A 17,764-nucleotide genomic window follows, 5' to 3' on the forward strand; every position below is an offset into this window, starting at 1 on the left:
CCGAGCGGCACTTCCCGCGCTAGATTTCAGAATCCTGACGAGAGCATGAGATTGTTTGCGCCTGAGACCGTGAGACTGTACGTGCCTAAACAATGGAGAAACAACCGGATCAGTGAAGCTGTAGTGAGCGGCTTGCCTTTCATAAGAGGTACTTAGGCCATATCAGATCATTCTGGAACGAGCGCTGGCTCCTCAATAAATGCTATGAAGCGACTTTAGCCTTTCATTTGGATCTTCCGCCCACCCCTACGCAACAATTTGCTTGGGAAGTCGCACGTGTGCGCATATCCATATGCAACTGACAAGACGTTTCTCCTACATTTCTTCAAATATGGGATTCACCGTTATCGATCATTGTCAAGTAAGGATAAATACTGTGTACCATGTACATGGGCTAGGGGTGCTGCGGTTTTTTCTTATGTTTACAAGTATCTAAAAGAAAACACGTGTCACTCAGTGTGTTTTCGTTCTAAGGCTCTCCGTACACGGAGCAACTGGTATGTAACTCGAGTTACAAACCAACTGAGCATGCAACTGTTTGGTGATTACGTTAATGTACGGCAGTAGGAGTCTGCACACGAGTCGACTGAAACCAAACCGATTTCAAATCAGTCTACAACTGGTCTACAATGACAAAACAGTTGCGTTGCATGGTTGCACGCATCTTTACAAGTATAAGAAATTAGTGATCAAAAAACGAACATTATTTTTGCTGAAGAGCATAGATATAGAATAACATAGCCGAGGCATTGCAAACAAATTTGCGTAGAGAAAGTGGATCCAACAACGGGAAATTACGGAGGAAGTAATAAAAAAAGGGAAAGAAGGCAAAAATACCAATAAACTTAGAAGCCTACTGAAATAGTGCACTCTTTTTTTCGCGAAAAACTTTCCTATGACAACTTGTTTGGTGAGTATTCATTCACGGTTTCAATAAACGGGCACTGGAGTTCCATACGCGTAAAAAATAAATTAAATATCGCTTATGGTGCCGATTTAAAATCAGTAAATAAAAGAATTTACTAAAATATACATGAAAAACTATTCAATTTTGTAAAATACACTTTTGGATTATATAGAAACTAGAGATTAGCCCAAACTAAAAAGCAGTTCTATTTATTTTGCTGATAAAATTTCGTTGTATTAAAATAGTTTGTAAAGAAACTGAATGAAGTTGTAGAATTCCTGAAATACCATGGTTTTAGACTGAGACTTTAAGTAAATGTTACTTCTTTATTGAACGTTTTTATTATTATAAACGAGCCACCATTGTCATTTAAATATTGTATATTTTTGTAAACAATAATCATATTTCATTTGTCTTTTTTTTACTAGTCTCTTTTCAGCTTGCTTTTTTATTTACAATCTGACTCATCTAATCAATTGTAATGGAACACGATTTTTTTTTGCTATTATGTTTGAAATTATCAATAGTTTACGATGATTCAGTTCATTGTGACTAAAATAATAAACAACAGTCACACATACATAATATCGGTCAGTAAAAAACATTTCGTATGTAGAAAATATTTTATTTATTCATAAATGCGTTTGGCAGTTAAGATGTATAGGTAGATATACGTATGTGTTTTTCAATCTGAAATATCGAGTAAAGCAAAAAAATATATAGAAATATACTTTTCAATAAACATTTTGTAAAAAGGCACTAACCAGTTCATGACAGCTTTTTCTTTGACAAGTATGCAAAATATCAAAATTTTAAGCATATTTAGTACAAATGTAAAAGTTACGTTTCTTTGATTATATCACTAACATTTTCAGGTATAATGAAAAAAATACAAATCTGTACATTACGAATCTTCAGATAAATCAGTGACTATAAAAATACCCAATCTAATATTATTCTCCATATTTTACTACGATCGATCACAAGAAAACAACCAATTGCAACGAAAAAAAAAACAGCTAACATATTAAAAAAAAATTTAATAAAAAAATAAATATATAAAAAAGTTTATCTTACATTTAATACAATAAAATTTGATGAAAATTTAATAAAAATTTCCAAAAATTTTGCACTGAAATCTCATTTCCAGTAAATAAAACTAAGTAAGCCTCTAAAATATTATACATACAACAGTTACATATCATACATATGCTTATAAATAGTTTGTATTCGAAAAAAATAGTAAAGATCAACAAGAGAATAGAAAAATACTATGATTCATCGCCAGGGTTTGCGACTTCCTCCAAGCTCTCCAGACACGGTAATAGTTCGACGTGGTCTATAACTCAACCCCCCTTTCAAAAGATCACTTTGATCTAAAAACAACAACAACAACAAAAATAAGACCAATTTACACGAGATTAAAAACCATAAACCACAAAATTATAAACAACACAAACAATACTATACCATAGTGAGACCTAGTCATCGGATTTGACGAGAGATGCCTGTGTGACCTATTTGTGAACACGCCAGAATGACTTTTAGACATCCCTTCCCTAAAAAATCCAAATAAAACACGACTCAATATATCATAAGAAATCACAAACACACATTACACTAAAACGTACAATTTTCTTTTGAGAATTTTTTGAGTAGTGGCCGACAACTGTCTCACCGATGACACGGAAGACGAACTGCGATGCGACAAGGATATCTTTCGGTCTCTATCCTGTGCGATGATGCTCATTCTTTCACACGGCGAATAAATTATGAACGTATCGTGAAGTGCATAGCACGCAGCTGTAATCTTTAATCGATTCAATTAATCATCGGCGCCGAGCAAAAACCGCCTCCGTCCATAACTTAAAATACCAACTTGTTGAAGGAGTCTCCGGTGAAGATCCACATCGGCACCCTGGATTCCGTTTTCGTCCCTGTGGAGTTGCAGTGCACATAGCAGCGTATCTCGCACAGTCTGCACGATAGATTCCACTTTCTCCGTTCGCATCAATCGACGCGTTAGAAAACCTTTCGCATACGCTACAATAGTCGTTGCAGCGCGTATCTGAAATATGTAGATGTTGTTGTGAACTTACGACCTTAGAGCATTCAACCTAAAGTGTTTTGACATAACAAAAACGATTGTTACTCATCGGCGGCATGAACCACTGCCAGGTCAAGTCAGGTTGAATGCGTTGAATGGCTTCAATATTATTCAATTATGTAAATGTGAAGATGAATTAGCATTATCAACAATTGAAATACATATAATATATATATATTTGAAGCCTCTGTGTATTATATACTAGCTGTATTACCCGGCTTCACTCGGTATTTGTAATATAAACCGCTTAAACATGGCTAATCTAATAGTAAACATTTTATTATATTTATTTGAATATTAATTTGTTTTTTTTATTAAATTTAACGTCACGGATTCTATGAACCAACGATAGTTACATACATGCAAAGTCTCTTTCGAAATTATATATTAGATATGCTTCTAAACCTTATCGATCAAATATTATACATATGTACGGTTCCATGGCGAAACGTCTACGAACAAAACGTCCAACGACACAATATCCACGACATAATGATCGATCTATATTTCTATCTGATTGTTTAAATATTGGAAAAAAAATTGATCAATAAGGTTTAACCCTTTGCCCGCGTCACCAAATTTAGCGAACATGCCCTGTATGCGGCTGCTTTTTTGCGGATTTTGTTATCGCGTTTTCGACTATAAATATAGGTTGTAATATTTTATAAATTATTCTAGCTTATATTGAATTTTTTTGACTACTGCCATCTATTGAATTTGGTAAAGTATACATTCAGTAATATTTTCAACCAAGTTATAAAATTTTAACACAATAGACGGCTCTTATACAGGTTGGAACTTCCCAAGACATCTATGCGTGTCTCACGCGCTGAGGGCATGTTCGCTAGGACATGTATAGTAGTCGTACGCGGTGGAAAGGTTAATAGCAGTGGTGTCGATTAACGATTGTGCAACATAAAATTAGACTGGCTTATCTAATATTTATTTATAAATCTATCAAAGGATGTGTATATGTAGATCTTAGTCACCATACGTTTTATTGAACTCTAGTACTTTTTTCATTTTTAAACGTATGAATGTATTGTATGTGAACATTATGTCGCGTTATCATTTTGTCCGTAACCATTTATTCGCGTAATTATTTTGTCGTAGACGTTGTGTCGTTGGACGTTTTGTCGTGACACCACTGCTATTAAACCTTATTGATCAATTTTTTTCCCAATACTAAAACAATATATGAACTAAACTTTGTATATAACATTATGGGTAAAAAAGTCTGAATTCTCGACAGGATGGAGACCGCTCGGTCGGAAGGGAGGCTCAGTCGACCCGTTCCTTCCTGTGCTTGGCTACTCTTTACAATGCCAATAGTATTGCCGTGCCCTGAATTAACTCGACTGTTACCTGATGAAATACTCCGACATATACTGCCTGGTTCGCATATAATTTCGGATGGTTGGGAAGCGTGCGGAAATATTCCGAATTCCGGTAAAAGTGGTCCGCCAGGATAATTTCGTGGATCCAATTGATAGTGAAATACATACGCAAAATGTGGAAAATATGTGGAAACGTGTAAAAAGAAAGATGGAGCGTCAACGCCGTTAACCATTTTGATTCATATTTAGATGCATTTATATTGAACCACAAACGAATGCGTGTATATTCCATTCGCAATATGTGGAATATTTCCGTACGCTGCCCAACCGTCCGAAATTATATGCGAACCAGGCAGTATATATCGGAAGTATTTCATCAGGTAAAAGTCGAGTTAATTCAGGGCACGGCAATACTATTGGCATCGCAAACAGTAGCCAATCACAGGAAGGAACAAATTATTTTCCAATTGACTATTAAAAGTCAAACTTTCATGATGATGAAAACAAGCATTATTTTTTTTAAATCTCGAATATATGAACAAACTCTTGAATGTATATATATATATATATATATATATATATATATATATATATATATATATATATATATATATATATATATATATATATATATTGTATTAATTCATTTCCAATATAACATACCTCTTTTTCGGTAATCTTCTGAAATCTTTCACTGATTCTATTCAGGGAATGCTTTCCGCCGTGCGGTCGATTAACATCGATCAAATTCAACGACAATAAGTTTCTATCGGCGATGGAATAATGATTTTCCGGTTCTGAATACACCTGAGACAGAGTGCCGATGGAAGACAACGACACCGTCTGACGATCGTAATCATCCTGTTGATAATTTCTATTTTGAGGATACCTATACGCCGGCTGGGAGGCGAGATTCTGCTGAATTTTCGTGATCTTGTCGAATGCGCTCTTCAACTTTGACATGCCGTCAAAGTCCCTGATCGCCATACTCGGTATCGAAACATTAGTCTTCACATCGGAGCCGCTCGAGGCATCGTCCGATGCGAACGTAAAGTTGAGATCGTCAAGAGTGTTGGCCGATCGTGCAGTGTGAAGATTCTCGTCATCGTTCCTATCATTGACGGAATCCAACGATTGTGCTTCGGACATTTGACTTCTCATACCATCACCGTTTCTGCAGTCTAAGCCTACATCACCCGACCTTCTAAATTGTACTTCTGTCAGCTTACTGCTACTTATATATCGAGGTGCGTCTCTTGATTCCATATTGGTCTTAGTCAGTGTTTCCGTACCCGGTTTTTGGCTTCGCAAATTTCGCGACTTTAATAAAACAGCTTCGTTGATCTTCAAATATCTATCGACTTCGTCTTCGTTTTGAATTTTAGCTGAATGATCTTCGCCGTTGTAAATATTTGGCATTTCTTTCGACACGTGGGTCGGTTCTGTTGATTGTCTTATGAAGGTTGCGTTGCAATCCTTCGAAGTCTTCAAATTTTCAACGTTCGATATCCTATCGTTGATAATATTGCTATCGATGCTGCTTTTGCTTGTGGATTGAAATTTCGCCAGCAATAATTTCTGTTGATTTTCAAACGTTTTCTGTAATAAAAGTTGCTCCTCCTTTTGCTTATTGATCAATTCGACCAGTTTCTTTTCGTGATCTTCCTCGAACTTCTTCAAAATGTATTTCAAACATACATTCGACGAACTGGAAGTGCTGCTGCATTTGCTCACATCCAAAGGTAACGACGTAGCAGCGTCGTTTGTTTCAGTATTTGACATGACCGTCGAGTTAGTTTTATCGGAGACTGGAGATTCAATATGAGGCGACGATTCGGATACTTTATCAACCTCTTTCGCCTTTTCATCACTCGAGATATTTAAGGAAGACGTTTTGGAAGTCGTGAGGGATTGTAATGTACTGGGTTTTGTCGTAGGCTGTTTGTCATATTTTAATTCTAACTTATTTTCACAACCTAAAGTAGATAACCTTTTGTCACTTAAATCACTATTATCTTTATTGGATATAGAAGGGACTGCAGAGTTTTCATTAAGCGATAATGAATTTATGTCCGATCCTACGGAAGACCATATTTCTTTGGCTTTATTTGAATCTAAACTCTTTTGCTTGTTCAAATGACTAGTGCTTGTGGATTCTGACATCGATATGGAGTGCAATTCCACTCCCGAAACCAGCGACTGAACTTCAAGATGAGCCAATAGTAAAGGACTGGGATATTCAAGAGTGTAAGAATTCTGCCGTACTAATTTAGGCGGAGACGAAAGTCCAGATGATATGTTGTTCAACGATCCGGTGACATTCTTCGATGGAGACAATTTGGTTTTATTTACGAGGGTGGACGACTTTCTCGGAATTTTTTTCAGATTCAACAAATCTTTACCATCTAGGAATGTAGACTTTTTGCTAACAAATGACGTGGCAACCTTTGGCAGTGAAGCGTTATCTTTTTTAGTCGCATTATTTTTAATATTTTTCGTCGACTTTGTCACCGATGCTAATTTTGAACTATTTTTGGAAGAACTACTATCATTCTTTGGAACGCCGTATATTGACTTTGTACTATCATTTTTGATCACGAAATTATTGGCAAATTTTGAATGCTCGTGGAGCGTTTGCTTACTATTATTAATGAGATTATCTTTAGAAGATTCTTTCAACGGTTGATTGCGTGCAGATCTTTTCAAATTACTGCCGTCGCACTTGGATTGAGACTCGTCGGCGTACGACGACTTCTCTTGATACATTTCAATACTAATACTCTGTGAATCGGTCTGAGCGTCGGAGCTTTTAACTGAAGCTCCGTCTACTTTCTCGTTCACTGGCGTGTCTGTGCCACCTTCCGTCGGAGATTCGTCATTGTTGTCAATGACAGTCAATTGGGAGTTCATGCTTTCGAAATCGTTATTGTCGACAAAGACGGGCTTCGTGCCGTATGTGGTATTTGAATATTCGTATTTAGGATAGTCGTGCGACTCGTTGTAGTAGTCGCTTTTGGAAGATACAATGGATATGTTAACGCCGTCGAACCATTCCTCAGAATCACTTTGGAGCACGTTGGAATTCATGGTGGTTTCGTCTAGGCAAAATTTCAGATCGCTTATTCGACGCTCCACAGCCATTGCCAACTGTTTATAATATTGCATCTCTTGCCTACATTCTGGGGTCATCTAAAATGGAATGATAATAAAAAAAAAAACAATGACAAAGTATCACAAAACAAAACAGCAAAGTAAATGAGTATTTATTATACCAAAGGAGGCAGCAACGGAACTCCATTCAGTTTCATACAAGAAACATATGATCCTCCATAGGAGGAACTGCCATCCTTACTTTCACTCATCGTGATGATCACATTAATTATACCAAACTGAAATGAAAAATTATAATTTTATTTTTATTTTTACATACACATGTACACATATACCAGGAAAGCCTATCAGATAAACCTCAATGCGCCTTCCTGGCCAATTACAAACATCGATATACAATTTTTAGAATAATTTTAACAAAGCATATATGGATACGTGACGAGCCGGAATGTGAAATTACCGAAAACGCAAATATCGGAAGGCAAAGATCGAAAATCGAAAGATCTTAAGTCGAAAGATCAAAAAAAATGAGTACATGGTAAACGGTACATACTCACTTAATTTGCGCGAGCAGGATACAACAGGAACAAGAGGAACAGGCTTTTCCTCCCGTATTCTGCGCGCGCACATTAATACGGGAGGAAAAGCCTGTTCCTCTTGTTCCTGTTGTATCCTGCTTGCGCAAATTAAGTGAGTATGTACCGTTTACCATACACCCTTTTTTTTGATCTTTCGACTTAAGATCTTTCGATTGTCGATCTTTGCCTTCCGATATTTGCGTTTTCGGTAATTTCACATCCCGGCTCGTCACGGAGACCGGGATAGACATACATATATGGATAAATTTTGACAAATTTATGATAGCCTTACATTTTCGGAGCATTTTGTGTATACATAAATTATCAAAATGAAAAACTCGACATTTGCCAGACATTTTTGTACGAATCAGCGAAATTTCAAGATGCTGAAAACTTGAAAATTGCGAGAAATGGGTAAAGGTTGCCAATTTGTCAGGCCTTCCTGGTATATATCTACGTAAAAATAAACCTTAACAGGTAAACTCCAATGCGTCTTCCTGGCCAGTTACAATATATAATTTCTAGAATAAATTTACCAAAGCATCATAGGGATATCTATGAGAAACTCAAAATTTGTGAGACATTTATGGACAAATTTGCAGTATTTTTATACGAATCAGCGAAATTCAAGAAGCTGAAAACTCGAAAATTGCGAGAAATGGGTAAAGGTTGCCAATTTGTCGGAACCGTATCAATGAAAATCAGATCAATTGTCAAACTGTGATAGAAAACGATCGACTTGAAGTCACAAACCAAGGTCTGGCCAGCAGCAACCAGTGGGACTCTAACCCGTGACCACTATATTCCAAAGCATACATATATGCTAACCACTAGTCGACGCTGCTGGTCAAAGCACAAAATGAAGATCAAATCTAGTTCTGTTATATCGAAAAGTTGTTATAATATAACTGAAACAAAATAATAATAACGTTATAGTCAACATTAGATAATAATTTATTACCTCTATCTAATACATACAAAAAGTACAGAAATAAAGTGTTACAATTTTCAAACAGACCACAATACAAGTTGTGCTAGGTCTGAGCAGATTCGTGCGATTGAAATCACTGCTTTGAAGAATCGGAGCGAACTAAACAGACAAAGCATAGACGTAGGTGTGGACCTAATATATTAATGGTTCGCGAATTATGCGGGAGGGTCAGATCAATCACCGTAAATTGACCCAGTTATTAGTTGTGGGTGTGGAACGACTAGCAGCTGACGTCGACTGTCAAAATGTATGGAGAGATTGATGCGATATCCGTTCGAGCGAATCCATCGAATGGCGAATGACTATGTTGATATAATTCCGCAATAAATGGTGGTAAAATACGTACAGGACTCACTCGGAGACACCTCGGCTAAAATAGCAGCCGGCTGTCACCTATCACGACCAACATACCCAGCAACCGATACAACACTGACATCACTAAAACACCGTAACGCTAATATTTTCGACCATGTATGATTTTTTACTTTTCGCTAAATCTGTATGTTTTAATTTGTCTGTAAATTATTCTAGTGTGTTGTTAATTGTGCAACCTTATTTTCGTTAGTTTCAATGTAACAAACAAGAAATAATTAAACTATTTCGCATTGTGGACTTTGTAAATATTATTAGTATGCGTTTATAGCGGAATGTTCACACATGTGAAATATTTAGTATTTGTTTATAAAGTTGTAATCAAATTAGTAGGTAGTTTGTAATTTACTTGAAATGTAATGTATAAGTATATTTGATAATCTTTTATTGTTAAACATCAAAAATAGATTCCTACTAGAAACTAGTTAGATTAAGGTGATCATTTGTACTGATTTTTTGGATGGTAATTGGACTATTCGTCACATTGGGGTGGTCACAAAGACAATTTTTGCCATGAAAATCGCGAATACACAATATTTAGCACTCAAGTTCTCGTTATTATGATAGTTATCGTTAGTATGATGGACTTTTCGGCTGCCAGATGTTCTGTTATAGAGATTTTAGTGATTTTGTGACGAGTAATTTGTGACCAGTAATCACCGAACCGTTTTGGATATTTGTTCTGGTAAGTCGTGAGATAAAACCAGTACACTTTATGTAATAGATATTTTTTTATCTAATAGTTAGATTGAAATATTTAAAGGCTTCAGTACAAATGATGTGTCCTAAAATATATTGATAATAATTAGTTGAATATTGTTTATGTTTACCATGAAAAAATACACATGTCGATCGATTTTTTTTTGATAAACAATATATGATCCAGTGATAAAACGCAAGTAAATTTTGAATCTTTAAAATGTTTGCTAACCACCAAATATATTTTTTGATATAGTCTTGTGTAAAAATTTATTTATTTTTTTTATAATTATGAGTTGATGATTATCCAATGTTTTTTTTTAGTAATTGAAATATGTAGAAATATTTTTTTGGAAAAAATGTTCTGGTTTTGAATTTGAAAAAATGGTCACCTTATATTAGATACACGAAAATTTTGATGTTGTGATATAACTGAGTAATTTAATGTTATATAATGAAACTATTTATGACTTTTGTTGTATACTTTAGCGAAAAAATATACAATTATATAATTCTTATCTTTATGCACAATCTGGCAATACACAATTTGTAGCAACGGCGCAATATTCAAACACCACAAGTACATACTTTTTGATTTTGTGAACAATAATTTAGACAAATGTTTGAATGAAAAATTGTTTCAATGTTTAAAAGTACATTAAAAATTCATTACAGCCTAAATTAATAGCGAAAAAAATCAAAATAAAATTTTGACAAATTAAATATATTTTATTTATACTCGGTTGAATTTCACGAGACAACGTCATCTAAACAACTCGGGCAAATAAAATAAAAAAGTTATCACAAGACATAACCTATCGCTGGATCCATTCACGGGACACACGCCCCAAAAATCTAAGTTTCACTCGAAACATTTAAAAACGTTTCAAAAACAAACCAAACCCACTTTAAACGCATCATTGTGAATTGAAAACAGTTTGGAATGTAAATTTAATCGGAAACAGAGTAAATAATACAGGAACAACGTATCGACGAGCAGGCAAAAATCGGGGCGTGTGTTCCGTAGAGAGATCCCGCGTGCCGAAGACCGCGTGCTCAGTGAAGTATTCAGTCAGTGCCGGCCGGCAGATCGAGAAGTCGCGTTTGTTGTAGCGGTCGAGTGCTCCTCAGCAGCTGTTGCGCAAAGGTTACATCACCTCACCCCATTTTAGCCCTGACCCCGTCCCGAGGACCTGGACCTGACCCACCCCTCGTCCCCCACACCCTTCAGACCCGAAGTGGCTTTTGACCCGTCCCAGCGTCTCTACCCGATTCCTTCCAGAACAATCTCGAATCTTTTCTCTTCTCTTCTCTCCTCTCTCATATATTACATGTCGGCTGTTCGATTCATTTACATATTTATTTCATTTCACTTCACATACATTGCACCACTCTTTCAATTTGTTATCCAATCGTTTCATCATATGAATTATATATATGCATATACTTACTCGTTTATATAATTTCTATTTACTTTATTACCCTGTGACGTTGCGCTTGAATTTCTCGCGCAATTTTTCATATTAGAATCTGGTATCGCAAAATTTTTAGGTTATGTTTTTTTAGATAAGTATTAGCTTTCGATTTGACGCTTCTACCATTATTTATTTGCCATATTTAGGTCATCGAAGATAATTCACTTGTACGAAGGGCATTTTATTTTTATTTGTAGTATTTTATGTGAATAAAATGAAACTTGTTGATAAAAAAATATTCATTCATTATAATTATTGTGAAAGCATATGTATGTATGGTTTAAATTTTTAACTTACCTTCTCTCTGTTTTATAAATCGCTAGTGGAAATTTCGTGCTTATATAAAAAATAATTCGATTATTTTGCATATCTCTACGATATGCGAAACACACTCTTATTTCAAGTGTGAAAAAGTATCAATATCGTTTATATGTATGAGGCCTGTCACAAATAAATCGACAGCTTTGTCTTTTACATATCACTAACAGGTCCGGAAAATGGTCAAGTTGAAAATATAGGTTTTTCTTTACCAATTGACCCTTTTTCATTTCAAATTGACATTGAAAAGGGTCAATTTGGAATGAAAAACCTGTATAATACATACAAAAATATCTTGTTTAAAGCTCTCTATAAATTTTAAGAATTTATTCTTTGTACACATATTTAACTACATTTTTATAAGTTAAAATGAGGTTTTGGAAAAATTAAAACATGTATATATGAAATTAAATTCGTTCACAGGGGGGCATAGCACCCCCCTTTGAATCTGCTTTTGTTACATACATATGTACATATATGATGATAATTATTATTTTATTATATTATATGTACATAAGAAAAAATAATGATTATTGTCTTTATATATAATATTTAAAAGTTTATTTATTAAAAATCAATTTAATGTTACCCAAAATATTGAAAATCTTTCATTCAAATTTAAAGAATTGCATATAAAGAGATAAGGAAAGCTACAGCTATTTTTGTACAATACACATCATATTTACGAGTCTTCGTTTTATCAAATTATACTGAAATGGTGTTGAAAAATAATTACTCAATTAATTTATAACATCTGAAAACCTTGCGTAATTCCTGGATAGTCAGAAATAAGCATTGTATTTTTTTTCTTTAGAAAATCTAATAATAAACTTTCAAATCAAAACCTAACAAAAAAGTATGAAAAGTCTTTTGATTGAATTTTGTTGACATTGGTTAACCCTTTTAGTGCTGACGACTTTTCTATTAAGAACCCTCCATGCTGAAATTTTCGCCAACATTTCCAACTAGAATTATTTAGAAATCCAATAGAAAGCGGGTATAAAAATTGAAGCTAATCCAAACAAACCCTAGATAACTACCGCTGAGGATTTCGAGTTTTGTAAAAGTGTGTTTGGACTTTCTAATATAACTTGCAACTATAAAAAATAAACACAAGAAGTCTATTAATTAATGTATTTTTCCAAAACTAGTTCCATCTTCATTGTTGTTAAAATGTAAAGCTCACAATCTTAATGCCAAGTCACAATCTAAGATACTCGGCAGTTAGAGATTTCCATCGGATAATTCTGCTATGGTTATGAATTCAGAAATTCCCGTGTAAACCAGTCTTTAAACGTTGAAAAATGAATGACACGACCCATGTTCAATGTATTTTTTTTAAATGCTTAGCGAGTAGTGTTATTGTTTACTTTGTACATGTTCAATATACAACGCCTATCGGCGTTTCTCAGACCCGTGGACTTGTCAGCAAAACGCCGATGGGCATCTGTTAGCATTCTAAGGGTTAAATAATTACACGATTGCTAACTTCCCTAAAGAAAAAAAACATTAGTATTCGATTACTGTATATTTAAACGTTTTATAATTCTATATTTCAGATGTACAGATTACCGAGTATCCTACGTCAGGGTGTCGTGGCTCGCCATGCTTTCTTGGCATCACGCACTTACGCCAAAGATGTCAAATTTGGCGCCGAAGTCAGAGCGCTCATGTTGCAAGGCGTCGACATTTTAGCCGACGCCGTTGCAGTCACAATGGGCCCCAAGGTATAAATCGAATCGATCTACAGTGGTCCATAAATCGTTCACTTTCAGGTGTATTAATGGTGTCGAATTTATTATACAGGGTCGTAATGTAATTTTGGAGCAATCGTGGGGCTCACCAAAAATTACAAAAGACGGAGTCACCGTCGCAAAGGCCATAGAATTAAAAGATAAGTTTCAAAATATCGGTGCCAAACTCGTACAAGATGTTGCCAACAATACTAATGAGGAAGCTGGAGACGGTACCACCACCGCAACCGTCTTAGCACGTGCTATTGCCAAGGAAGGCTTTGAAAAGATATCCAAGGGTGCTAATCCAATTGAAATCAGAAGAGGTGTTTATTCATTTATCTCATATATATTACCAAAAAAGCGATTCTTGTACTATGATTTATAATTTTTATCTTTTAATGAGATGAAATGTATCAATCTATCGTTTTCTACAAACAATTTATATATATAATATTATATTGAGCTCTCTATGTTGTTCCCGCTATATAATATATATTTTTTTTAATTATTATAGGTGTCATGCTAGCTGTTGAATGTGTCAAAGAAAACCTTAAAGCTATGTCAAAACCTGTGACTACACCTGAAGAAATCGCTCAGGTCGCTACGATATCAGCCAATGGAGATAAAGCTATCGGACAATTGATATCGGATGCCATGAAAAAAGTCGGACGGGAAGGAATTATCACAGTCAAAGATGGCAAAACTCTAGTCGATGAGTTGGAAGTGAGTTTTGTCCAATAAAACGTTGATGTTTCTACTCTATTAAGCATTTGACTCATCTCGATGTGTGGTTTTATTATAGGTGATTGAAGGTATGAGCTTCGATCGCGGTTACATTTCACCATATTTCATCAACACTCCGAAAGGTGCTAAAGTCGAATTCCAAGACGCTCTGGTGCTGTTCTCGGAAAAAAAAATTAGTACAATTCAAAGCATAATTCCTGCCTTGGAGTTGGCCAACTCTCAAAGGAAACCCTTGGTTATAATTGCTGAAGACGTCGACGGAGAAGCTCTATCGACGCTGGTGGTCAATAGGTAATGTTTTATTATTTTTTTTTTATATAATATTTTCATTGAAATTTTTATCAATGTGTTGTGTTTTGTATTGTCGTAGATTGAAAATCGGCCTTCAAGTAGCTGCGGTAAAAGCTCCAGGATTCGGCGACAACAGAAAGGCCACTTTGAACGATATGGCGATTGCCACCGGTGGTGTTGTGTTCGGAGACGATAGCAATCTCCTCAAGTTGGAAGACATCCAAGCCACCGACTTGGGTGAGATTGGCGAAGTTTCCATCACCAAAAACGATTGCTTGTTGTTGAAAGGTATTGAAAATTCAAAACACATTTACATACAAATCAAACATGTGAGGTTCTATTAACATTTGTATTGCGCTTAGGTAAGGGAAAGAAGAACGATATTGAAAGGAGAGCTGATCAAATCCGTGATCAAATCGCCGAAACTACTTCCGAGTACGAGAAGGAAAAGCTTCAAGAGCGATTGGCTCGTCTCGCATCAGGCGTCGGTGTTTTGAAAGTCGGCGGATCTAGCGAGGTTTGTTCCCGTTACAAACTTTATATTGAATACATTGGGTCGGGAATTCTATTTTGTATATTTATTTCTATTACAGGTTGAAGTCAACGAGAAGAAAGACCGAGTCAACGATGCTTTGAACGCAACCAGAGCTGCCGTAGAAGAAGGCATCGTTCCCGGAGGTGGTGCCGCATTGATCCGTTGCTCACCCGCTCTCGACGCAATCAAAGCAGAAAACTCGGACCAAGCTACAGGTTTGTAAAATTTCTTACACATTATATATAACATAACGTTTTATGATTTCATATTAAATGTTTGAATTGAAAATTTCAGGTATTGCAATTGTCAAAAATGCACTCAGAATGCCTTGCATGACTATTGCACGCAACGCTGGCGTTGACGGAGCTGTCGTAGTAGCCAAAGTAGAAAGCCTCGGACCTGAATTCGGCTACGATGCTATGAACAATGAATATGTCAACATGATCGAGAAGGGAATCATCGATCCAACAAAGGTAACTACACCGAGCAAAAAAAAAAAAAATACTGCAGTGGAAACTTATCAATCTTAACTAGGTTTGGACCACTAAATTCGAATGTGGCAATGATTTTTGTTGGCTTTCTCTCGTTTGAGAGATGTGAGCGTGTAAAAAACATAGGCAATTTTTACAAATTATTGGCTTTTACAGTCTTTAATTCAATATCTAGTATTGCTGTGTCAAAAGTGAGTATTGGAATCAATAGTCATGTTTTTTCTATTGATTGTTTTATTGCTTTGAAATACTTGTGAGTGGTAAATGATTATAATTTGAGTCTAAAATTAAACTCCATTTCACTTCGAAGAATAAATGATGAGTCTAGAACATTTCATATTGTAATTTAAAATAAAAAAAATATTGAGATTGAAAACTAACCCTTATAAACGTTTTAGAGTGTAAAATTAGCTTGTAGTATTACAGAAAAAAAAATTGACTAAAAATTCGCTGGATAATTAATCATACATACGTATTTAAAAAAAATAATAAATCATAATCTATAGAAAAAACATCTGACTATTGATTCCAATACTTGTTTACTTTTGGCACAATATTAGATTATGAATTAAAGCCTATATGTAAAAATTGCATATATTTTTTAATGCTCATATCTCTTAACCCTTTGCCCGCGGCAATAAATATAGCGAACAAGCTCTGTACACGGCACGTTTTTCGCGAATTTGGCAATCGAATTTTTGACCTTAAATACAGATTTTAATATTTACTCAAGTAACCAGATATGTTAATTAACACAAAGTATTATTTTAAACAATAATATATCTCGTGGTTTTGGCTTAATTGTCAAATAATCATTCTTCATACAATTGAGACGTATCGTCGCCATTGTTCAACAGACGTGACGTCACATAAACGAGGTTTCAGTATGGTTCCACAAAAAACTAATTTTGACTGGTATATATTCATTTTAAGCAAATTGAATAGATGGCTTTCAACTCTCAGTAATATATTCAACCAATTTTGAACCTTAAAACAGTTGAAATAGGTGTATATATGCCTCAAAATCCCGTGTTCAGAAATTGTATGGAAGAGAGCCGCGCTACAGACTTGTCGCCCAAAGCTTCCATAGAAGACGGCCGCGGGCAAACGGTTAAACTACATAGAGTAAGCTAACAAAAAATATTGTCATATTCGAATTCTTCAGTTCAAACTTAGTAAAGATTAGTCTCCGTTCCGTTACGTAAAAAAACGTGATTTTTTTTGTTGCTCAATGCTATTACTACCATTTGCATTGTCTCATTGATTCTATGTAACGTAATGTGATTGTTTTTTTTTTAAGGTTGTCAGAACAGCCTTGACTGATGCTAGCGGAGTTGCTTCCTTGTTGACCACAGCCGAAGCTGTAGTGTGTGATATGCCGAAAGAAGACGCACCGAACCCCATGGCTGGTATGGGAGGCATGGGTGGGATGGGCGGCATGGGAGGGATGATGTAAAAGCCTGCCGGTTAGATTTTAGTGGTACGGAGACATTTTCGAATATGTGCTGAATAAATCCAAATGATCCAAAGAGTTAATGTAAAAGACAAAATAATAAAAAAGAGAATGAACGATATGAATCATGTCTGCATCTGAAAGCAATGCCGATTTTCCTCGATTGAAGTAACAGTGATGGTTTATTTTATGATAATACGAAAGTGCATTTATTATTATTTGTTGCGGGGGCGGACAGATGCTGAGTTCAATCAAGTGTAGTGAGGATCAGATTTATATATATATATATATTTTTTTATAGGTTTTATATTTAGTAGCTTTATTTTCTGTTAGATGTTTAGTTGTGTGATAGGACTTGCATTATCGATGTAACAATTATGGTAAACTTTTCGATGTAATTTTATTTTGTATACTGCATACGGTGTTTCGTGTCACAATTTCAACGGACCATATCAGATTTTAATTTAAATTGTAAGCTATTTTTGCATCGCATCGGCCGCTATACGAAAACCCACCACATCATGACTAAAAAAAATTCAATTTTCATACAGTTTCGTTTTTGTATAAGTGTATGTAATATTCCATGTATTTCGATATAAATACATTATGTTTTGTTGCA

General features: G+C 35.2%; 2 protein-coding genes and 1 long non-coding RNA gene across 4 annotated transcripts in view; 2 read left to right on the top strand and 1 right to left on the bottom strand.

Annotated features, from left to right (window-relative positions):
• The window catches only part of LOC143920049 (uncharacterized), a 422,197-nt gene that overhangs the window by 152,764 nt on the left and 251,669 nt on the right, over window positions 1-17,764 (top strand). The gene's annotated exons all lie outside the window — the stretch shown is intronic.
• Cp110 (Centriolar coiled coil protein 110kDa) lies at window positions 1,929-9,462 on the bottom strand. Of its 2 annotated transcripts, none has more exons than XM_077442678.1 (7): window positions 9,378-9,462; window positions 7,624-7,740; window positions 5,015-7,540; window positions 2,787-2,975; window positions 2,539-2,717; window positions 2,378-2,466; window positions 1,929-2,283 (listed from the first exon to the last, which is right to left on the bottom strand). In XM_077442678.1, the coding sequence occupies exons 2-7, from the start codon at window positions 7,711-7,713 to the stop codon at window positions 2,186-2,188; spliced, it is 3,171 nt and encodes a 1,056-aa protein (XP_077298804.1). In that variant the 5' UTR covers window positions 7,714-7,740; window positions 9,378-9,462; the 3' UTR covers window positions 1,929-2,185. The 2 variants fall into 2 exon arrangements, with proteins under 2 accessions (XP_077298804.1, XP_077298805.1); XM_077442679.1 differs by having other exon boundaries at window positions 2,185-2,283; window positions 2,368-2,466.
• Window positions 11,143-17,626, top strand: Hsp60A (Heat shock protein 60A). The gene is made up of 10 exons (XM_077443429.1): window positions 11,143-11,249; window positions 13,455-13,622; window positions 13,702-13,954; window positions 14,146-14,354; window positions 14,434-14,666; window positions 14,746-14,954; window positions 15,029-15,183; window positions 15,260-15,416; window positions 15,496-15,674; window positions 16,993-17,626. The coding sequence occupies exons 2-10, from the start codon at window positions 13,455-13,457 to the stop codon at window positions 17,146-17,148; spliced, it is 1,719 nt and encodes a 572-aa protein (XP_077299555.1). The 5' UTR covers window positions 11,143-11,249; the 3' UTR covers window positions 17,149-17,626.

The sequence above is a fragment of the Arctopsyche grandis genome, chromosome 12 (assembly GCF_051622035.1).
Source record: "Arctopsyche grandis isolate Sample6627 chromosome 12, ASM5162203v2, whole genome shotgun sequence".
NCBI lineage: Eukaryota > Metazoa > Arthropoda > Insecta > Trichoptera > Hydropsychidae > Arctopsyche > Arctopsyche grandis.